This window comes from Oncorhynchus tshawytscha, linkage group LG04, assembly GCF_018296145.1.
Source record: "Oncorhynchus tshawytscha isolate Ot180627B linkage group LG04, Otsh_v2.0, whole genome shotgun sequence".
NCBI classification, from domain to species: domain Eukaryota; kingdom Metazoa; phylum Chordata; class Actinopteri; order Salmoniformes; family Salmonidae; genus Oncorhynchus; species Oncorhynchus tshawytscha.
In genome coordinates this window covers 60,647,405-60,671,720 of record NC_056432.1, presented here as the reverse complement: position 1 = coordinate 60,671,720, position 24,316 = coordinate 60,647,405, and the positions used below count along the sequence as shown (strand labels likewise).

Sequence of the window (24,316 nt, the reverse complement as noted above, 5' to 3'; positions counted from 1 at the left end):
GATCAACACTGCCATCTATAGGCAGTCTCTGGTCACTGCCACCTGGATGCACAGGCTCAATCTAGGTTTTCTCACTAGATAGAGAAAAAATGTTTCTTGGTTTCATTTGTTGTGCTTAATGTTTTGGAAAGTATTTCAACATCACATTTTAATTATGAAATGCAACTTTTTGATTAAAATGAAGACAAGGCAATTGCAACAAATAGGTGCCATACATTGTGAGATGCTTTAGTGATTGTAGATTAACGATCTGCACAGATACATACGGTGGGTAAACAAGTGACATGAATAACTTGCAGACAACAAGTTAGAGATTTGAACGGGATCTTAAAGTGGCAATCACCAGTTTAATGAATAGCAAAGTGATGTCCCCGTTCCCTGTTTCAGTAAAAAGCTGAGGGATGGGGCTGGAGAAATTTAACCAGAGCTAACACTGACCATCCATTATATAAAAATGAAAGTTTTCACCATGTTTTTGGTCTATATCGTGTTTGTTTACATCTACTTTCTTAACAAACATTGGAGTTAAAACAAGCTTATATTTTGGGTCGTACCGACAGTTGAACTAAGCTTGTGAGGCATTTATAAGTTATATTCATCAAGATTCAATGGGTACATATAAATAATTCATTAATTCAAGTCAACAAATTGATAGCAACTGCAGATTCCTCTTTAAGCACTTAACATATTGTACGAATTGGAATTCGTAACATATCATACTGATTGCGGGGGAGGGATGTCACATATCATATGAAATGGATGACGTTGTACACAATACCGCACAATTGTCGGGGACCCGTTTTGGATCGTGAGCACTACTTTCAAAACTACAGTCCAACTAATAGACAGTCCAACTAATTAGCAGTCCAACTAACAGGCAGTCCAACTAACAGACAGTCCAACTAACATTCATACCATGGCTCCACTTCCCAACAACACACAGCCAAGACACACAAAGACCAGATAATATATAGACATTCATGGTGTAAAATGGAATAGAGTTTTTTTAATGTCCGTAAGGGAAATCAAAACATAAAATGACAAGACAAATTGTATTTTTTAAATGTACGTAACAATTAAGTCTAAAACATTTACACTTTAGAATAAAAGTCCCCTTCTAACTGTGCTTCAGAATACTGTCCAGTTGCCTCTCCGAGATGACCACTGGTTCAATGATCTCCCACACATTTAATGACATGGACATGACAGAGAAGCAACAGCATCTGCTGGTACTGTGTGAGCTGTGGTGGTTGCACATGAATGTGTACCAGGGGAACACTTTGGTCACTGCTTCTGCTTGATTACTGCAGAGAGGGAGCTAATTGAATGCTGATTATATCACAGTTTAAGCTAACAGGGCTCTACCTATCTTCACATCAGTCGCAGGCTAACCCGAAGCCCAAACAACTGTACTTGCAAACACATCCCTTCCACAGTCAAGGGTTATCTGCATAGTTTACACCACAGTTCCTACACTGAGTACATAGCTGATTCCTTTTAGATGTAGGAGAGAAAATAAGTATAGGTTTGCTGGATTTCTCCAAAGTAATGTGCATACTGTAATAATGTTGAATACAGCTACTTGAGGGGTTAAGAGGCCATTGTATATATAGATTAGGCCAGGTTAGTGATCTAGCTAGAACATGAACTAATGAACACCTGGGGAACACTGTTTTTCCACTGCTCTCTCTCTCTCTCAACACGAGCCCACGTAGGTCATTTTCAAACCCCTACTACCCCAGAGAAAGTGGCACCCATATTGCTCCATAAATGTCTCTCTTTCCCCTACAGCATAGAGCACACTGTAATGTGTTCACAGGGACCGCCTGCTCAGCCATCTGCCCCTGTGAGAGAGAGAGGTGGCAGGAGGGCAGTATGAGCCAGGCTGAGGCTTACTGGAGCCCACTTAAATGTAAGGCTCTATCTCTCCCTTCCTTCCTGGTCACATGTAGCTACTACCTGGGAAGAGCAGGAACCATTGAGCTGTTGACTGAATACTGACTAAGCTATAGACCTAAAGTCTCCTGTATGAATAGACAGACGATTGAGCGCAGGCAGCTTGAAAATCAGGGACTTTCTCTCATACAAATAAAAGGAATCATTGGCGCCCCTCTGTGGTCAAACAACCATACAACAAGACATACAGTACAATATTGCTGTCTAACATTGTCAACCACAGACAAGACATTTAAGAACACGTTTTAAAAAGAGCACACTCTAAGACATGTAGACATTCAATGCAAAACAAGTACATAACGAGAAACAAAAGTGAAATCCTAGCAATTAATTTATAGCTCAGATTGATTAATTTACATTAGATGTCACGTCTATCTAAAGCAGGGCTCTACCAACCCTGTTCCTGTAGATACCCTACAGTAGGTTTCCCTTCCAACCGCAGTTGTAATTTACCTGATTCAGATGATTAACCAGCTAATTATTAGAATCAGGTGCGCTAGATTAGGACCGAAGCGAAAACCTACAGGACGGTAGCGCTCTCCAGGAACAGGCTTGTAAATCCTTGCTCTAAAGACATAATGTACAGTAGTCCCCTAAAAATAGTTCTATGTTTTGGTATACTTCTCAGACTATAAGAAGAAAGTCCCATTTCCATGACTGTGGATAATGACAATGCGACTGGCCTGTAATCATTCAGCTGAGGCCTGGGAGCTGGGAGCACACAGTTAGCTCTACATTTGAGTCTCTTCAAAACAGCCTCTGAGCTAGCCTGATAAAAAGATATCAACGTACACAGTGAGCCCCAGGGACATCAACACCGACGCCCGGGTCAAACTCAAAGGAAGTGGACTTCCAAATCTCGCTACCTCCTCAGTGTTAAATCAAAGGTAGCGCATACTACGAAGGTTATCAAAACAGGAGTTATTGCTACTTTCAACGGTATTGAAATGCAGATGTCTGCAGTAAAACGTGGGATACTGACATTTCGAGGATGTTCACACACTCAGTAGTTGAGTGCTGCTCTAATATCAAGTTTAAAGGGTTAAAATAACATTGATAAATAAGAGAAAAGAGCATACTTCTACACATCTCCATGTCATGTAACTACAGTACATACTGGCCTTCTTTAGCTCACAGTAATACATTTTTCAAGTTACAGAATGAATCAAATAAAACAAATATCCCCGAGGCAAAAGGATTATGGTTTCATTTGAAATGCATATTATATAAGCTATCAAAAACATACACATGGACATAAAGGGGAAAGGTTCACAGTTTGTGTCCAGTGTTTGTAGCTCTGCTTTACCTGAGAATCACAAAGCACCCTGATGGCTTAGAGGAGAGCCCTTTTTGTTCAATCAGCTGGCATTCACTTGACGTAGAATACATTCTTAAAATACATATTTATACCTCAAATAAGCTATCTCCTACTGTACATAAACACCCCTGGTAAAATATCTCTGTGCTACTTTCTGTGATAAAAATATTTTATACGCTTTGAAATTTCTGTAGATAAAAAAAAAAGGTAATGCACTCAAACACAGTCTTACATGGCTCTCCATGTAAGATGACATTTATTCACGACAAAACCTAGAGTCCAGTAACTTAGTGTATAAAACAAACACATGTATAATTGAAATACTGTATCAGGAGCAGGACTTTACAAGTCATGAGCAGGAGGAGGCTACCAAAAACCACCACCCCCCTCCCGAAGAGCATTGAGGAGAGGATAGTGGGTGATCAGAATAAGCTCTGACAAGCAGAGTTGGTGCTGTGTGCATGTGGCCACAGGGCCCTGCTAACACAGTGACATAAGATAGGGACACGTCTTTGATGTGACACGTCAAAACAAAGCAGCAGAAGCAGGAATATGACATCACACAGTAGAAACCAGATCCTGTAATTCGGTGTTGTTGCTGGGAACATGAAATGTCTATACGTTATGGGTGTACAGAGTCAGCTGGTATGGTGTGATAGTGTAGTGTAGTGCCCTATAGCAGGGTTATATCGCTAGCAACAACAGAATAAATGATTACAGTAGAAATAGGAGAATGTCTTCTTTCTAATGATGTCGACATTATTTCTTAACTCCAAATATTGAGCCAATTACACTCACTGGAGCCAATTACCAGCTGACACTGAAGTATCTGGCATACTGTAGGCTACCAGTGCGTCAAGTGCCGCTGGCTGCTGGTAAACTTTCTTGACTTGGACATACATTTTTGCAAACATATCATTCACTTGATGCTAAGTCAAGACATGTGAGAAGAAAATAATGGCTAGGGTATGATTGCTGGGTTGCCGGTTTGCCTGGGAGAGGGACCCTGGGCAAAGAAAGGGTTGAAGACCCATTGCCTATTGAAAGAGCTGCTGTGATGAAGACACATTTTGGGGGGGGATAAACAGATAACAAACTCCTGCTCATGCTTTGACATGCTTCCCTCCCTCCACTTTATCCCCTACATCTGGTTGTCATTGTACTGTGGGGTGTTGCTGGAGTACTGCTGATCCGGCATCATGGCCCCCGTGGCGGCTCCCATAGCTGCCTGCTGCGCTGCCTGCTGGACGTGGGGGTTCTTCCAGGCCCCTGTAGTCCACTCCTCCTGAGCCTTGCCTATGCTTCCCCCGCTGCCACGGTAGAAGTTATGGACCTGGAGAGAGGGAGCAGTGGGACGACAGGAAAATGTCAGGCTGCACATAAAGATGACAGAGAGCAATGGAGACCTTTGTTGCTGCCCTATGCACCAGCCGGCACAATGGGCATGAGTGACTGACATAAAGATCAGCACATCTTCATGCTCTACGTGTCCCATGGTTGTGATGTAACACAGATGGTACAGACTTGCCTTGGTGAGGGCGATGAAGGACAGCGTTGCCGTGGCAGTGAAAAAGAGGGTGGGGATGAGCATCAGCAAGGCGATCCAAAGGTTGTAGCTGAAGAAAGAGATGGTGGCCAGCCAGCCGCTGAGAGATACAGAGAAGAAGAAAACACTTACCATTTGCCCCTGTGTACTGAGTATACCAAACATTAGGAACACCTTCCTAATGTTGAGTTACACCCCCCTTTTGCCCTCATAACAGCCTCAGTTCGTCGGGACATGGACTCTACAAGGTGTTGAAAGTGTTCCACAGGGATGCTGGCCCATGTTGATGCTTCCCGCAATTGTGTCAAGTTGGCTGGATGTCCTTTGAGTGGTGGACAATTCTTGATGCACAAGGGAAACTGATGAGCGGGAAAAACCCAGCAGCGTTGCAGTTCTTGACACAAACCGGTGCGCTTGGCACCTACTACCGTACCCCGTTCAAAGGCACTTAAATATTTTGTCTTGCCCATTCACCCTCTTAATGGCACACAATCCATGTCTCAACTGTCTCAAGACTTTCAAATCCTTCTTTAAAAATCCTTCTCCTCACCTTCATCTACACTGATTGAAGTGGACTGAACAAGTGACATCAACAACGGATCATAGCTTGCACCTGTATTCACCTGATCAGTCAATGTCGTGGAAAGAGCATGATCACTTTATGTAGTAGGCTAATATCTTGGCTCAGCCGTAAAAAAAGTTGTGTCCCCCACATATAAAACCATCCATTTCTGAATGTTGACATTTATACACTTTATGGAAGCTGCCATTACAATTATATCTGCTAATCAAAGTGAAGCCAGGTGACATTTAGCCCTTAAACTCAGAATGACAGAATGGAGTCATAAATGTCCTCAGTGAGGCTATTTCCTGACTGTCATCTATTGCATTGTAAATGATATGACAGGATGTGGTAATGTAGGAGGTTATACTGCTGTTGTTTTAAAGACATACTTGTTTTGGCTAAACAGAGTTTGTCGGTAACACAATAACTTTCATTTATAATACTTTATGGAACATTTTTGTAGCATTTATACATGTGTATAATCATTTATAATGGGCTTATTATTAAAAGTGATTTGAATGTGTAACCAGTTTACCAGTTTCCCCAGCCTGGGATCCCTATGCACTGGATAATACTGATGCCCACCTGGGCCATGAACACAAAGAAGAATGCCATGAAGTTGAACGAGCTGTCAGTCCTAGGAGAACAACAAAAGGAATTGTAAGTACACGGACACACAACACATTATACAGTGCGGTACTTGTTAATAAGTAAATCCCTTTTCAAGATTTCTCTTGGCGGTAACTGATATCCCTTGACTGACGGTATATCACTATAATCAAGCATAATGGTGTCATAGTAAGACGGGGGGGGTTCCTGACCACATAGCCTGATCAAGAAAAACTATGGGCCCTAGTTATATATTAAAACGATCTAGTGGTAGTTGGATACCTTATGGGTGTGTCTGACATCCACTTACTTGAAGGCCTTGTAGATGGGCCTGAACCAACACACATAGGAGCAGGGGGTGAAGAGAATCAACCATATGATGGCCATGCCAAAATTTGTCACGCCCCCTCCACCCAGCATCCACACAAAGCAGCCCACCAGATTCACAGCCAGGGTGATTGCATGCACTGTAAAACACATCACCAGGAGAACACACTGTTATACACACCAGTAGAACAAAGCAAAAGTATCATAATAACACCAGTCAGGGAACCAGCTCTCAGATAAATGTGCACTTTCTGTCCACTCCGATTCCTTGAGTGCCCTTTCTGCAGGTGTCCATATTTTTTTCCCCTTCTCTGTTTTGCTCTAAGTCTCAGTAATCTAGCAAACCTACTTCTCGTAAGATCGAATTGGTTGTAATTAAAGCACTGCGTGAGCTAGGGGTTCAGTTCCAGCCTGCTCCACAGAACTGCCACAGGCAGCCAATCAGCTTCAATTACTGGTTCACAAAGGGAAGGGATATCCCTTCATCCGAACTACAAACCCAACCAGAGCTATAATAATAGACCCATTAAGTGATTAGTCTTTTTTCATCTCAGGCAAAGAAATGAAGTGAAGGCTAGAAGTATTTTAATTGGTTACTTTTGAGTTTTCTGTACAATTCTGTCTATTCTTGACCAATACATCTAATGTAACAAGGGTGACTATTCAAAGAGATTAGTTAAATGGATTCAAATACATTTTAGAATGACTGAAATCACGGAAACATAAACTCATAGAAACATCAAACATGCAGATCAAGCACAACATACAAAAGGAATGACAGAAAGGATATAACAGATTATTCCATCAACACTGTTATTGGTGTATAAGTGGTTCAGAATACCTGTGTAAATGTTAATCACTTAATGGAGGGGGGGGGATCTGCAGAGAGAATAAAATATAAGTCAATAGATGAGAAGGGGCAGCGTATGCATAATCTCCCACCGGCCTGGATCAGAGACACACTAGTGTGAAGGCTCGTCAGAGGAGGAAGCGGGGGACTATCCTCCTCAGTGAATTTCAGAAAAATGTAAATAGTGAAACAGTGGAAAAGTTATCCTTTTTATGTAAAATTATATACAAATAGAGTCACGTCACTAAATAATTGACTTAGCCCATGCTCATGCTCATTTAAAAAAAATGGTCTTCCCTCATTTTAAACGGCACCGACCACTGACGACCTACACATACCTAGTTACAGCAGAAGACCCTCCGTCATTCTTTGTAGCTGTGGTGGATGAAGACAACCCATGAAGCATGGGAGAGGTTAACTGTCAGCTCCCGTGTGTTCACCACAATGATCTAATCTGAACAGTAGGCTACTCTGGAGAGAGGGCTACACAGAAACTCTGCACAGAGTGGAAACTTGTTTCACACCATTGTGGCTTCCTGAACCGTACTGTCCTGGCACACTTATTTTCCTTTTACACGTTCCTTTCCAGCACAGTTCCAGCAACTACGGTTGATGAGTAATCAGGCCAGCGCAGTGCAGCTTTGCTAGGCTCTCTTGGCTCAGCTCAGAAAGTATGAAAGCAGTATAATAGTGCAATAAGAGATCATAACCCCTAAATATGTGGACTCTATGACAGAGTGACTGACTAGAGTTGTTCTAGTATGGGCTGTGGGTAGTGGGCTGTGGGTAGTGGATAGTGGCAGTGGGCAGTGGCTAGTGGGCTGTGGGTAGTGGGCAGTGGGCACTCACAGATCCACAGGTGGTAGAGTCTCTTGCACATGGTGCGATGCTGTTCAGGGATCTCCTCGTCAAAGTCCTGGTAGAAACACGGCTGCAGGGGGATGAACCCCGGTATTGGAGGGAAGTTATTCTCTGCTGGAGAAATGTGCAATCATACATTAATGGCATTGGCAGGTGTGTCATGTTAGGCTAGATACCAGTGTTTGTATGATTGGTTGATCAGAGACTATCCAAACAATACAGTAAATTACTTTCATAGAACACCATGATTATGTACCAAAACATATGCATACTGTGTGTCAATTTCAATTCATGCAAATCCTTACCAGCCATGACTGTTGGTTTTGTTGTTCAGATTGTTTCGGTCCTCAATCTTTTGAACCTACAAATAAAGAAAGTGTAGCTTTGTAAATGCAGTCATTCTAAAACTCAATAACAACACTAAACATCAGCTTTCTCACTCACAGGTGAAATGTATTTGCAAGTTATATTAGTAGGCCGAACATAGTAATTGAACAAAGACTACTGACAGAAAGAGATGGATCAATTATGCCAGTGTGCAGCTTATGTGTGACACCACTTGTGACATACAGTAGCTATGCTTTTATCCAATGCAGTGTTTTGAAGATCTATAATCTCAACGTTGTCACTTGTCACATTCGACTGAAGAGATTTGCTGACACACACACAGAGACGTGTTGGTGTCATCGGCTCAATGGTGGCTCTTCAGGGTTTAAGAACTGGGATCCTTCCGGTGCGCGAGTAGACTCAATAAGGCAGCCAGAGTCTTCATAGCCTAACATTCATGCTGTTTTGATTTGAATTCGCTGAATAGACCGATATACTACTGGTACTCGCTTCAAGTCAACCCGCTATCTTTGAAGTTAGTGCTATCCTGATAGGGATCAACTGACCCTAAAGGCATTACGAACTTCCATTGGAAACATAATCTGCTTACCTCCTGTCCTGAGCGCACTGTTGCTATTTACAATGTCCTGTCCCTCGGCTGCATGCTTATCAGTTCCACCTCATCGAATGTGAGGAATGACAAAGCTTGATAATGAAGAGATAAAGTAGAATAAATCACTGTTATTTCACTTTTTATACGAGGTCGTGGAAGTAATGTATCTCCGATGCGGTAGCTGTCCTATCATTGTCAGTAAATCTGCTGTCCCGTCAGTCCTGACCAATAGGCACACTGCTCTCTACTCGCGATATCTGCGTCTTAATATGATTATCCAATCGCTATCTGACTCTCCCTCATTCCATGGCGGCTGCTCTCCACGGTTCTGAAGTTAATAGCCCGCTGTCTACAGAGAAAGCGAAGTAATCTGTGACCTACTCTGGTGTTACTGGTGCGCTTCGATCATTTTACTCATAATGATCACCAAATGAAAGTTTATGAAATTAATCAAATACAGGATTATTATTCAATAATTATCTAGTAGTATATATTTTGGTTAATAATTGGCATAAAATCTTTCACTTAATGTTTGATATTCATATGCAGAAATTATGGTCAGCATTTGCGGTCTGTCAGAGGTCTCATTTATACTGTTTGATAGGTGTCATGGGGTTTATGGGCAGGACTAACATTGTTTACTGTTTATTAATGTCTTATATCAATAATGTACAAAACAGGAGGGGATGTTGGCCAGCAGATGGCAGTGTTGATATTGGTTTGTTTCTGGTTTGCCAGCTAGGGGGTTCAGTTCAGCACCGCTTTACTGATTGGAGTTACAGTCTCATCTATCTATCCCCTTGACATACTCATCCTATGAATGTTCCTCATCTTACAGAGTAATATGACATGTATGTTTTAATGCTTTATGGATGAATTTAGCATGCGGATCTCTTCACTGTGCTTCTCTTGTTTACAGTAAACCTCAACCTTTATGTTCAACACTAGTTAAACATTCTACACATCTATTCCAACAATAATGACTGGCATACCCAAAATGCACTGTCTGGTATAGCCCTTCCTTCATTGTCCTCAAATAGCTTAGCATGACAAATTGGATGCATTGACCATAGAGCCTCTCCAGCCCTTTTCAGCTGCAGATCCAATTGTCCCTATGTTCAATTACTCATATCCACAACATTAATAATTCATACATATATTACAATATCTTTCACAAAGTTAAAATATGCACATATTTGCATGTGATGAATATGTACTTGAGTCTTGGACTCTTGGAACACTAGCCCTTGGGCTAAAAGAGATCCTTACTAAAAATCAAATCAAGTCTAAGGACACAGTTGAAGAAATCTACCATAAAATGTGTAATTTTTTAAATATTCATCGACATATAATAATATTTATAGTGTATGAGTCACTATATTTGCTTCTAATCTTTTCCATCGCCGAGATAAACCCCTCATGTTTGCCCACCACGTCTCTCTTTTAAAACCTTATCAGGATTCTTCCAGCCACTTACATTTTCACAGAGATAAAAAAAAAGAAGAATGACATTGAAATATCAAACAGACAAGACAGTATAGCCTAGCCTAGCCGCTGAAGTTCAGTTCACGTAAGGACAGAGGCAGTCAGTCATTTAGCTCCTCTCTGTAAGGCCAGCCTGTGATTTATTTCCACCAGAGGCTCCCAAATTCATATGGCCCTGTCTATTTCATTATGGTGGCTGGCTGGGTGGTGGGGGCTGAAGGTCAGCCGGTGAGACAGGGACAATGAGTCTGTGTTCATCAGAGCTGGTGACATAAGCTAAGGTTAGACCTGACGTATGGCTGACCGGGATGTTAGTGATACAATGTTTTTTTTTTAAGTACAGCTATATCTAGATCCCTGGGCTGACTGGGCTCTGCCTGTCCCAGACACAGCATGAGAGAGAGTCAAGTCCCTACAGAGCATCTAGAGAGGGTACCTTGTTTGCATTGTAAGTTTACTGTGCTTTCCTGTAGGTTAAATCCTGAGTCCATTCTAACATTAATCCAGGTGAAAATTGCATGGCCATTATTTGAAATTGCTCGTACAGCAGCATGTATGGACATCTGGCGATTCCTGTATCAACAGGCTAAGGAGCTTAACCTTACAGTGCACTGCATGATACGTTGTTAAATTGTAATTTCATTTCCACTACTTGGCTTTTATTCTGCATAACTAAAGCCCTGTAGTAACCTGATTCTTGTGTTGGCAGGCATGGGCCTTGCTTTGAAACCAACAGGCTGAAGGATGCCAAGAGCCCCATGCTGAGAGGAAGGGTGTGGGAGTCATCACAACAAAGAAGGAGAACACAGGAATCCTGCAGTAGCACTTCTGTTCAGCAACCTTTAGGGGGCACTGTGATCCACTTTTCCTCAAACTGAAAGAGTGTCGGGCAGTATGCTACTGCTACTGCTGCTGCTGAAGCTACTTGGGTGACTCTGGGTTTGTTCATTTTCCTGTGTTATTTTAGATGGAGTGCTTCAAAAAAATGGCTTTTGGCTTTTCTTGGTTAACCTATGTAAAGTTGCTGTGCCTATGTCTCTGTTTGTTTAAGTCACCTTTTTTTCAGAGCTGTGGTTTCTACTTGTTGTTCAGAATGTGGTCTCTATCTACACACACACACACACACACACACACACACACACACACACACACACACACACACACACACACACACACACACACACACACCCACATAACCCTTGAGAAGGCACTTGGTATGTGTAGAGCATGCATGGCTGCTCTCAGGCTGCCAGTCATATAAACCCCCAGCCTCTGGCTTGGAGACCAATACAGTAATGTAAGATGCCACAGACCAGCCTATCTATTTACTCCATTCCAGCCATTATTATGAGCCGTCCTCCCTTCAGCAGCCTGCACTGACATGCACCCAGTACATGTGAGTTCAAAAACACTCCACATGCTCAAAACACACACAATTACACACAGCACCCACATAACCCTTGAGAAGGCACTTGGTATGTGTAGAGCATGCTTGGCTGCTCTCAGGCTGCCAGTCATGTAAACCCCCAGCCTCTGGCTTGGAGGCCAATACAGTAATGTAAGATGCCACAGACCAGCCTATCTACAAACACGCACACACACTCACGCACACACACTCACACACTCTCTCTCCCTCTCTCTCTCTTTCTCTCTCAATCTCTCAATCTCTCTCTCCCTCTCTCTCTCCCCCCTCTCTCTTTCTGTCAATCTCTGAATCTTTCTCTCTCTCTCTGTGTCTCTCTGTCTTTCTCTCTCTCTCTCTCTCTCTCTCTCTCTCTCTCTCTCTCTGTGTCTCTCTGTCTCTCTCTCTCTTTCTCTCTCTCTCCCTCTCTCTCTCTCTCACACACACACACACATACAACGCACACATACACACACACACACACACACACACACACACATACAACGCACACATACAACACACACACACACACACACACACACACACACACACACACACACACACACACACACACACACACACACATACAGCTTCAGGGAGAGGAAAGATTGTCCTGCACACTGTTTTCTCCACAAGAAGGCCGTTTGGCAGCACACCTCCCCTCTCCAATGAAACAGTGAAGTGTTTTGAGGGCAGTTGATACATCTGGAAACAACAAAAAAAGCTGAAAATACTCATATTATAAAACCACAAGGACTATCATCTTCCTGATGTGTCACATTGAGAAGTAATGGCAATAATTCTCAGTGATGAAATCCTTAAAAATAGCACGGCTGGCATCTGCTTGCCCAAGGAGACACATTACAGTCATTGTCTAGTCTCCACTCCTCAAAACGCATGACACACATCACATACTATACAATTTAGCCTGTGACAAACTTAAAGTATCAGAGAGAGAGAGAGAGAGAGAGAGCTCTGGAAAATGAATAAACAAGAGCCAATTAGTATTCAAAGGCCCCTGTATGCCTGTCCACAGGGCTACAGGTAGGCATCTGTCCACTTGTCCTCACTAGAGACAGGGGTGAGATGGGGGAGAGTGGCCTGCGAGAGAGAGAGGCACCGCTGGGCATCACAAACCTCCCCCCAAAAACCCTGGCCCCTCAGCCTCCTATTGATCTGCAGTAGACGACTAAATGATCAATACATTTCTCTCCTCTCTGGAATAGTCCGCCTTCATGAAACAGGGTTATTTATTCCCTCTATAAATGATCATCTTTTTCTGAAGCATTCTTTTCACTCTGACAGCATCTGTCCATCACCAACTAACGCAGTGGATGGATATGCTGTGGAGCGTTGAGGATAAACAGGCCATATTTAGAAACGCCACATAGTATTTGGAAATTTCATCACAATTGAGATGAGCTACTACACTCATAGAAAAAAGGGTGCTATCTAAACCTAAAAGGGTTCTTCAGCTGTCCCCATAGGGGAACCCTTTCCACAGAGGGTTCTACATGAAACCCCAAAGGGGTTCTTCTATGGGGACAGCCAAATAACCCTTTTGGAGCTCTTTTTTATAAGAGTGTATGGGTGATGTCGTTTGAATCATTCCCCCAAATCTTCCCAGCCAGAGGAAATGTCTGTTTCCAGTTTATAAGATCTCTATGTTGGAATGTCTCTGAAGCTTTTCAGATGTAACAGGGGCCGACTAGGGGTCAGCACATCTCTGGGAGAGATCCTTCTTGCCTCCCTGACAGCAGAGAATGTACAGATATCAGCTCCATTCTCTTTACGTACATGTAGCATGAACATACTCCATGCTACACATAATCTCCATCAGAGACTCACAGATGGAAATGTAAATGTCTTTGAAATGTTCTGAGCTCCCTGCTTCCCTTCTTAAGACTCCTGCAACTCTTCAACTTTTCTCTCCCCCTCCTTCCCTCCTTCCCTCCACTCCCCCTCTCCTCCATCCTTACTCCTGTTCCTATCTGACCCTCTCTCTGTACTCCATGAATATTCACCAGCGGCAGGTCCAGTCTCGACAGTGCTTATTAAAACCATCTCTAATAACATGCACCTTCAATAGAATGCCAAAACACAGATAAGAGTTGGCTTGTGGTGAGGGCTCTCTCTCCCACAGCTAACAAGGCCCCCATTGATGGGACACTTGAGACAACGACATGTTAGCAGTGCAGGACCAAGGTTTCTTTCCCAGAGCAGGACCGAGCTTTCCTTCCCAGAGCAGGACCGAGCTTTCCTTCTCAGAGCAGGACCGAGCTTTCTCTCCCAGAGCAGGACCGAGCCACACAGCCTTTTACTGAGATTTTAAATCTACTTTTAAGCTAATTAGGATACAAACCGCTTCCTTCACAGAATATTGGTTATAGGTTGTGTTCAGAGGGATTCTGCCCACCCTGCTTCCCCTCCACTCCTCCTCCCTGGCTTCCCCTCTCTTTGCCCCTCTCAACAGAGGAGATTAGGATGGGAAAGTCAGCTTGCCTCATCAGCTTGGCCAACACTGCATTGATGAGGCGCAATGAGCCTCATTGGGGCTGTGCCGACTGTATGTTCCACGGCCCAGAAAAGAAGATAGAGGACAGAGTTAATGTTTTCTCTCCTCCCTCCCTCCCTCTCTTCACCCCTCACCTCTCCCTCTGTAGGCAGATTGGTAGGAGTGGGCAGAAGGCTGGGCTTTTGTGCATTTGCCCATGAGATCATAACCCAGGATGTGCTCAGAATAATGAAAAGAGGGAGGCATTACATCATGAACAAACACACACACCCTGGTACCTCATTGAATAGTTGTGTGTGTGTGTGTGTGTGTGTGTGTGTGTGAGGTAAGTACATGTTTGCCTTGTTAAACTCTGAATATGAATGTCCTCCTCCCACCCCGTTCCCCCCTCAGTGCTCCAGGGTTGGGCATGCTGCCAGTGAGACCCCAGTGGTATTGTACTACTAAAGCAAACCATTTGCCCAGTCACCCTTAGTCTTGGTTTCTATGGAGACCCCTTCCTCCTCGCCAAGCATGCACTCGGCACCCCTCCAGCGGAACGGGGTGGGATAACACCAAGCCGGCCAATCACACACACTCACCTACTTTACATATGCAAACATGGACCATGAACTTCTCCATAATGCACAGTTTGCTCCCCAAATTATTACACTAGTGTTGGTTGAATGGCTGTTCTGAGAAGAAAAGGAGGTAGTAAAAAGCTATTAATTTCACCAAAACCACTTTTGTTGTTTGAATTGCGCACTAATTGCATCGTCTGACGTGTAAATGAAAAAAGAAACACATAAGATACGTATTTTGGTCTTTTCTCGTCCCCTGTAGCATGTTCTTTGTTGACATAACTCATTGCATGTTTGTCTGATTTAACATACCCTCAGCTTTTCCACCAGAGGGCAGTGCTCTGTCTGTGCCTTCTCCTCTCCTTACTGTAGAGCAGCCCTGCTGCTGCCTGTCAGACAGATAGACCTGACCTTGGGGGGGATGAAACTCAGCCACTGTGGAGGCTACTGCAGTCAACACAACCAAAATACAAACACCTCGGCACTTCAAGAACACTGTGACCTCTACAGAGCACAAAGGCCAGGGCAGGAACCACAGATAGAGGCCAGGAGAGATATGGGACCGTACAGGTGGCTGGGAGGGGAGGCAAGAGAAGAAAATGGATGCTTATCTCAACTAATTAGCATGGCCTTTTTGGCAACCATTAAAAGTATACAGCGAGACAGGGCAGGGTTTGGGCCTATTTGGTTTTACAATCGCTCTGCCTCAGCCTCTCCTCTGAGCATAGTAATCCTGTCTACTACTGCCATCCATTGTCCAAGATGTAAAGTCCCACACACAACCACTAATTTTAAAAGGCCCTAGGAGAAGAAGGAAAAATCTGATTTGTTCACATACAGGAAAAACACAAAGGTTGGGTTCATTGCCAAAATAAAAACTACTTTTCCCTGTTCACTGAAGCCTGACAACTTTACTATCCTAATTGGCCTCATTAAGTGGAACCTCAAAGTGTGTAAATAATTTGTCTGCAATAAGCTTGCCCTATCTTTAGCTCTCTTGGCTCGCTCTCTCTGACTTGTTTTTGTTGTGAAGAGAAAGGAGGCCCAGAGTTAAAATAGCAGCTCATAGTTCCTGGAGCAGATGTAGGATCTTAATTTGATCACCCTGTTGACTTTCCAGCAATTTAAACCTGTAGTGTATTTTAGTTTAAAAAAGGCGTCCGAAGTTCGTAATTTCCACTTTGAAATTTCAGACTTGATTTTACCTTACAAAAAATCTATCAACCCCTACAAAATGTCCATTGATTATAATCCACATAATAATTCAAATTTCCTGTTGTTACAGGATTATTTTCTTGCTGTAGCAAACTGGCTCAAATTAAGATCCTATATCTGTATTGTATTATCCTTTGACAAAAATAACCTTTGATGTGGTAATGAGAGAGACCAGTGTAGAATCACAGCGCCACAGATCTCAAAATGTGTGCCATCTGAACATGGTTTATTACAGGGCTTGTTTCTATAGTGTTAACAAATCACAGATGGGGTACATTTGTTGTTGTTCTGGCAGGTTCTGTCGGTTTGTGGTTTTGGGAGAATAGAGTGATCAGAGATCAGAGTAGAGTTGCTCAGGACCACGTCTCTTCTGTTGTTAACTACCTCTGTGGCACTAGTAGGACAAATCACGTCTCATCACTTTGTAAACATGCATGTCTGGAGCACTGCGACTTTGTTTCTACCATGGGCAAGCTAACATTCATGTAGTGCAGGGATGGGCAACTGGCGGCCTGCACCTCCCCTTTCTACCATGGGCAAGCTAACATTCATGTAGTGCAGGGATGGGCAACTTGCGGCCTGCGCCCCCCCTTTCTACCTTGGGCAAGCTAACATTCATGTAGTGCAGGGATGGGCAACTGGCGGCCTGCGCCCCCCCCCCCCTTTTGTAGGCCCTGCGGATGAACAATAATTTACAAATAATCATTTACAAAAATAATTGATGAACTTGGTCGTGGTCTCAACTTACTGGATTAGTAGAATGCATAAGGAGCCATTTCAAAACAAATTTGTGCATCAGCAGAATTTCACTTTTTATGTCAGTCACTGACAGTCACCAGTGTCAGTTAACATTTTTTAGATTGGTAAATTAGTCTAGCCAAACTTGTAGTAATTATGGTCGAATTACCGACCTGGGGGCCCCCATTGATCTTTAGTCACTCTCACTCAGATATCATATTAAAAACAGCAAACATTTCTCTTCACCCTATAGCAAAATATGTAGAATTGCAGTAAATTAGCTGTAAAACGGCTCATTTTGCTTCTACGCCCCATTGTGAAATGAATAGAAATTCATGAAACCTTTTATAAAATTGCAAAATCATCTCCCCGCCACATGGCAGACCGTGTAGAATTGCAGCAAACTTGCTTTAAAACTGCAACATTGCAGCCTCTGCTCCTGCCATGTCACATGTCACATGTCACACACATAGAAGTTGTCCGCTCTGTCTCTTTTTCTTTCTCAGGACCGTTTGAGATCACACTTCTAACAAGCAACTTTAAAAGCCATTTCTAAAGTCATATGCAAACCAGCTTATAAAGGGTTTATAAAGGCTTCATTCATTCATGTTTTGGTTGAAGTAGGAACATATTTCTCTTGGGTAAGTAATCACTTTCAGAATGCAGCCTACTAAACTTTGCATGTTGGTGGAGAGTTTTAATTGCAGGGGTCATACTATATACTGTACTACCTCTTACGGACAGATGTTCCTGTGTTGAAGTAACCAATGCACTCAGTATTTTATGACGGCTGGTGAAAGGAGAGAAAGCGTTGTCAGACCACAAGCACCCAAGTCCCAACCACATCTGGTATTACACTCAAAATGAACTTTTCTAATCCAATAACAAATTATCCAAATAACAACACAGTCACAGGATTTGTGTCTGCACATGGTATTGAAATTCATCTTACCTGGCCCAAAACACCAATCTCTCTGAACGTGGCCATAATCCAATCACACGGGACGCATTTCAACACCAGGCATAGACAGAGTGCATTGTACATTGCCGAGGCATTGAACAGGAGATGGGAGTTCTTCTTACCTATTCACCACAATAACAGGATGGACTCAGATCGACCCGTCAGATCCCTGGAAACAAGGGGCTGCAATGCAAAGTGTCTGTGCAGGCATTAATCCCTCAGCCACATTTCTCCAACTCCAACCAATCTCCTCCTGTAGGCATACTATTCCCCTGGCTGCAGAGCGGAAACGGCACATGGGGCTGCTGGGTATGCCACAGCATGTTATTGTCTCCTCTCTCTCTCAGACGGCTGGGGTCCAGCTGGCTCCTGCTATGTGTTATCATGTGAAAACCAATGGCGGGTCCCTTAACACATGGTGCAGGGCAGGCCAGGGCAGGCCAGGGCAGGCCAGGCGGCGACTAGATGGGTGATTGGTATGCAGTCAGAGCCCCTTCACTAGCGAAGGAGCACATGTTCAATCCCTGGTCCTCATCTCTACCCTTTCTCTACCTCCCTCTCTTCTCTCCCTCTCTGGTGAGGGTGAGGCTGTATGCCCTGAGAATTGAGATAAAAATGATCTGTCTTTTCAACTGATTTAAGGGTACTGGCTAAACCATGGAGCAACAAGGGAGCATGTATTACGTTGACTATCATAATGATGTGTGATATGAATAGTTATCTGGGAGAAATCTTGTTTTGCTGTAGGCTGTATGAGTGCCATGTGTGCATTTTGAACACATGGTAGGTGCACCCAACCTTGGACACCACCAGTGGCAACACGTAATTCAGGGCAGGTGGGGCAGCCTAGCTCAGTGCTTTCTGTGGTGGTGGGGCAGTCAGCGGAAAATATGGAGCGTAGGGGTTGATAATGTTCTCTAGTTGCGCCGTGATTGGCTCAGTGTTCTGTCACTCATGGGGACACTACGTTACTGCCAAATCTAAGGGTAGAGCCTGAAAAGTCAAGCTCCTTGGGTGCTGCCATAGAGTTACATTAGAAGTGCCCATCCAAGAAAGCTCAATGTCATTGGCCATAGATAAATATAATGTCAAATCACGTTACATCTACAGTAGCTTGATTGGACTTATCATGTCAACATCATACTTTCAAATCTAGGCTAGCAGTCATCATCATTAATCAAGTTGACAATCTAATGAAAATCCTTTTTAATCTTTGTCATATGAAGAGAAATTATAGATAAAATGTATAAGTTCTCATTGGCCATTGGACATAAACATTACACAACAAGTTGGAAATGGCAAATTCAACAATGACTGGTTTGAAAGGAATCAGTCGCTAACTGCAAGCATTGCAGAGCAATCACTAGCCTGTAATTCAGTGGAGTGGGTGTGTAGTCCCAATTCTGGGTTTAAGGGTCTCTTTTCCACATGTAAAATAATAAACATTCAACATTGGCCATGCTGCATGATTTCTGCCGCGCTCAAAACAACTGTTAACTCAGAACTAGGAAATTTGACTTCAGTGAATTCAAGACAACTGGGTACTCGAGAACAAACGAGTTCCGACTGGGAAAATAAGTGTTGAACAGTCATCCAACTTGGAATTGTAAGTCGGGAACTCTGTCCTCTTTCTAGACCTACGACCTGAAGATCACTGACGTCATGATAATTCAACCTTGTTTTTTCAGAGTGCCCAGTTGTCTTGAAAGCACCATAAATCCATAGAATGTCAGACTTCGATAACAAAGTTTAATGACAAAATGTGCCCACGAAGAACTGCTACGCCACCTTCCTGTTCAATTGCAGACAGAGTTCAGTGTGTCAAATCGGAGGGCATGTTGTCCGGACCTCTGGCAGTCTCTATAGGGGTACCACAGGGTTCAATTCTCGGGCCGACTCTTTTCTCTGTATATATCAATGATGTCGCTATTGCTGCTGGCGATTCCCTGATCCACCTCTACGCAGACGACACCATTCTGTATACTTCTGGCCCTTCCTTGGACACTGTGCTAACTAACCTCCAAACGAGCTTCAATGCCATACAACAGTCCTTCTGTGGCCCCCAACTGCTCTTAAAAGATAGTAAAACCAAATGCATGCTTTTCAACCTTTCGTTGCCTGCACCCGCCTGCCCGACTAGCATCACCACCTTGGACAGTTCCGACCTAGAATATGTGGACAACTATAAATACCTAGGTGTCTGGCTAGACTGTAAACTCTCCTTCCAGACTCATATTAAACATCTCCAATCCAAAATCAAATCTAGAATCGGCTATCTATTTCGCAACAAAGCCTCCTTCACCCACGCCGCCAAACTTACCCTAGTTGAACTGACTATCCTACCGATCCTCGACTTTGGCGATGTCATCTACAAAATAGCTTCCGACACTCTACTCAGCAAACTGGATGCAGTCTATCACAGTGCCATCCATTTGTTACCAAATCACCTTATATCACCCACCACTGCGACCTGTATGCTCTAGTCGGCGGGCCCTCGCTACATATTCGTCGCCAGACCCACTGGCTCCAGGTCATCTAGGTAAAGCTCCGCCTTATCTCAGTTCACTGGTCACGATAACAACACCCACCCGTAGCACACGTTCCAGCAGGTATATCTCACTGATCATCCCCAAAGCCAACACCTCATTTGGCCGCCTTTCCTTACAGTTCTCTGCTGCCAGTGACTGGAACGAATTGCAAAAATCGCTGAAGTTGGAGACTTTTATTTCCCTCACCAACTTTAAACATCAACTATCTGAGCAGCTAACCGATCGCTGCAACTGTACATAGTTCATCTGTAAATAGCCCACCCAGTCTACCTACCTCATCCCCATACTGTTTTTATTTTATTTACTTTTCTGCTCTTTTGCACACCAGTATCTCTACTTGCACATCATCATCTGCTCATTTATCACTCCAGTGTTAATCTGCTAAATTGTAATTATTCTCTCCTATGGCCTATTTATTGCCTACCTCCTCATGCCTTTTGCACACACTGTATATAGACTTTCTTTTTCTACTGTGTCATTGACTTGTTTATTGTGTTATTGGCTTGTTTATTGTTTACTCCATGTGTAGCTCTGTGTTGTTGTCTGTGTCACACTGCTTTGCTTTATCTTGGCCAGGTCGCAGTTACAAATGAGAACGTGTTCTCAACTAGCCTACCTGGTTAAATAAAGGTGAAATAAAAAAAATTTAAAAAGTGAGCACAGCACAACAAGGTGAGTCCAAAAATGTATTGTATGCTGCTGCATAAGTGATGTAATATGTCAGGGAGATATTTATTCCTTAGCTAAGAAAGTAATACTAAGTGTATGTTGTGTAGTAAGCTGTTAGTAGCCCATGCGCCACACCCTAATCATTTCGTATATTTTCCCCTCTTAATTTCGCCTACTGGTCTGACTTGGTGGTGCAGATGTAGCCTATATCCTGTTTTAGAGAAATGTAATCATAGAATATTGTAAAAGCTTTCATTGTCTGCTTATATGCCCTCTTTATTTATACTACGGTTCTGGCTTGGTGTACCGGGAGAACACTGTAAGATTGGCCCTTGTTCTGAATTCTGTTGCGGTACATTTCAAAAGTGCTGAACAAATAGATATATTGACGTCCTAGCTTGCTCATTAATGTCTTAATCGAAATGACAGATTGCCTCTTATCCCCTTGTTGTCCCCTTATGCCATAGTTTGTACATCTCAATTGTCAGTAGAAACCACATTTGTTTCAGCAAGTTAGCCATGTCAGCTAAGTTTTTTTAAAGGCAGTAAATGAAGCTGAATGAACTGTTTCGCTGCCAGACAAGGCTCCGCTGATAGCCAGGTGTAGCAGTGGTAAGATGTTGGGACTGCTGTTGGGACAGCTTTATGTCGGACCTAACAGTTTGTGGGCACCGTTTGTCACCGCTATAGTGCAATTCATGTATTGTTTAGTGTAGTGTTGTGGCTTTGCTGGCTTGCATCCCCATTATAATTATTTTGTTTGCCCCACCAGTATTTAAATGCTAAAATCGGCTGTTTTAAGCGTCAGTTGACTCAGCTGCCCAAGCTGTGTCTTCCATATGAAACTGCATAATTGTATTTTATTATTTATTTAACCTTTATTTAACTAGGCAGAACAAATTTGTATTTACAATGATGGCCTACCCCGTCCAAACGCGGACGACGCTGGGCCAACTGTGCGCCGCCCTATGGGATCCCAATCACGGCCGGATGTGATACAGCCTGGATTCGAACCAGGGACTGTAGTGACGCCTCTTGTACTTAAATGCAGTTCTTTAAACGCCATTCGGGAGCCCAATATAGCGAAATTGATTCTAGTTTCTTGCCGGCTATATAGGCACGGCTGCGGCACACAGCAGTCTATTCACAGGCGTAGAGCTCAACAACAAAGATAGGGGGTGTGTGAAATTATTGGCAGCGTTTCAGGTGACTCCAGGAGACACCTAAAGTGGGACTTGCCAGTGTGTTTCAGGGAGTGTGTGTGTATATGTGCATACGTCCGTACGTGTGTGTGTACGAGTGTGTGTGCGTGTGTGTGTGTGTGTGTGTGTGGAGCAGCCAACACACACTTACATTCGCTCACAACATGGCGATGAAAGGCCGAGAGACACGACGGCTCTCTCCCCACTAAATGCAACCATGTTCTGAGTGAAAGCAGGGTACTATGCCAAAGGGAAATACATTAACTAATAGCCAACTAATAGTCTATTTCAGAGAGGATCTAATTGCGGATTCCATGATATGCATGTTGATCGCGGTATAGCTGGCTGTAGAGACCCGCACGCTGCTTTACCCCTCTGCTGGAAATCAATGCTTTACATGGCGGTGGAGACTATCTGGTTTTTCTATCTACTTTCGTTGGGCTTCTGTGGACCATCCGCTCAAGGTAAGTCGCTTAGCTTAATATAAATGTTATTGACTTGGGCATGCCTTTCAAGTTAGTAATGTGTTCTATTATAGTTATCTTTCAGAACATATGCAGGTGCGATAGGAAGAGATTGGTTAGTGAACACATTTTGCACCTTACTCGTTGCAGTGTTTGTATCTAACTGTTGAGTCTAGGTAACAGGACTATGGTAGGTCTATCTAGCAAAGGCTTATACCGTTCTTACTTTTGTTCAATAGCCCATTCGTCTTCCAGCACACGCTGTCTGTCGGGTTTCTCTTTATACCCAAATGCTGGACTGCCGGTTACAAAGTTAGTTGCACATATGCAACTATGTAACCATTATCTGCCCATAACGTATTTAATGTTACAGTGGAGGCATGCGTTCATTGAAGACATGTGCTGTGGGGTTGAGTTTGAGGAATGTGAGTTGCGTTTCAGGAGGTTTAAATAATGAGCGTTAAACATGTGGCCTGTGGGTTTTCTGCACAAATATCATTTCTCACAATTCAAAAGCGTTGCCGGTGGGACAAAATCGTTTTTCAGATGTCACGATTTATAAATCTAATGCAATACCCCATATTGCTACAACAGGAGTTTGCCTCTAGTAAGGTGTATGCCTAAATAACACTGTTATTACAATTATTTATGAGCTGCTCTCATACCTTACACACGAAAACGTTTCTTATCAATTGTCACATAATTGTATTTCTGTTTGTGCTCTTGCCTCCAAACAAATGAAGGCTTATTATATGTTGTGATGTTTGAATCGTCATATCGAACATGTGCCTTGTGTTTTGGGGGCTTGGGAGTGGATGCACTTGGTCGCTGCCTTTCAGGCATCGCGGTGGCCTTCAGATGAAGAAGGGAAGCGGTGATTTGAGAGCCATGGAGCCACCGATAGGCGGCGAGGAAGCGAGGCAGCCAGGCGTTGAGCGAGAGAGACCAGCCACAGAATTGTCGACAAAGAAAAGTACAGGAGCACGAGAGTAGAAACATGAAATGGGCCGATGGGATTTTGTTCTGCTTTAGCCTATCTGAAGTAGCTCACGTTAGAGGAAAGGCAAACATATTGGATCATTTCTTTGAAAAACGTGGAGGAATAGTGGTATCAGGGCTGACAATGCTTTCCTGTTAATCAAGATGCATGGAGGAGCATCCCTGTTCTAGCTGAATATGTACAAGTGAGACTTCAAGTATGTCTCACAAACCTATAGGATGGGTAAAGAGGTTGTTGATCATGTAATTTGGACTAATGCATTTTCAAGGCTAGAGAACACAAACTGTGTTCCATGATAATGCATTTTCTACCCATTCTATCCATCATGTTGTCACAATGAGGTTTAAGCTGGAGATACAAACTACAGTACATTACCTTGAGGGGTGTGTGTGTGTGTGTGTGTGCGTGCTCGTGTGTGTGCTTGGAACAGGCAACAGTGGCATGTGCTCATCACAAGGCCCACAGTAGTGTGTGTGAGCATCTCCCTCAGCCCTCATACACCCTGGGGTGTGTTCCCACAGCCCACAGTGGAGCATTGTAGAGCCTTCACTGGACTGGTGGGAGCTTTCCTGTGTGTGTGTGTG

At 43.4% G+C, this 24,316-nt stretch overlaps 2 protein-coding genes across 5 annotated transcripts in view; one reads left to right on the top strand and one right to left on the bottom strand.

The window, feature by feature from the left end:
- Positions 1-986: 986 nt before the first annotated feature.
- LOC112235731 (secretory carrier-associated membrane protein 5-like) lies at positions 987-18,159 on the bottom strand. 4 transcript variants are annotated; one of them, XM_024404239.2, is made up of 7 exons: positions 17,971-18,159; positions 8,338-8,393; positions 8,021-8,143; positions 6,305-6,461; positions 5,921-6,022; positions 4,803-4,920; positions 987-4,607 (listed from the first exon to the last, which is right to left on the bottom strand). In XM_024404239.2, the coding sequence occupies exons 2-7, from the start codon at positions 8,342-8,344 to the stop codon at positions 4,416-4,418; spliced, it is 699 nt and encodes a 232-aa protein (XP_024260007.1). In that variant the 5' UTR covers positions 8,345-8,393; positions 17,971-18,159; the 3' UTR covers positions 987-4,415. The 4 variants fall into 4 exon arrangements, with proteins under 4 accessions (XP_024260007.1, XP_024260004.1, XP_024260003.1 ...); XM_024404236.2 differs by having other exon boundaries at positions 8,021-8,146; positions 17,971-18,158; XM_024404235.2 differs by lacking the exon at positions 17,971-18,159 and adding an exon at positions 8,970-9,195 and having other exon boundaries at positions 8,021-8,146.
- A 4,190-nt stretch (positions 18,160-22,349) lies between these two features.
- The window catches only part of igdcc4 (immunoglobulin superfamily, DCC subclass, member 4), a 58,521-nt gene continuing 56,554 nt past the window's right edge, over positions 22,350-24,316 (top strand). Inside the window, exon 1 of the mRNA XM_042320973.1 lies at positions 22,350-22,732. Coding sequence (XP_042176907.1) covers positions 22,588-22,732 — 145 coding nt within the window. The 5' untranslated portion in view covers positions 22,350-22,587. The remainder of the gene's footprint in view (positions 22,733-24,316) is intronic.

What these genes read in the sequence shown, in the direction of transcription:
- LOC112235731 (XM_024404236.2), bottom strand. An exon ending in CCCATCTACAAGGCCTTCAA is followed by an intron (nt 6,023 to 6,304) that starts GTAAGTGGATGT and finishes TTGTTCTCCTAG; the next exon opens with GACTGACAGCTCGTTCAACT. An exon ending in CCTTCATCGCCCTCACCAAG is followed by an intron (nt 4,608 to 4,802) that starts GCAAGTCTGTAC and finishes CCCTCTCTCCAG; the next exon opens with GTCCATAACTTCTACCGTGG.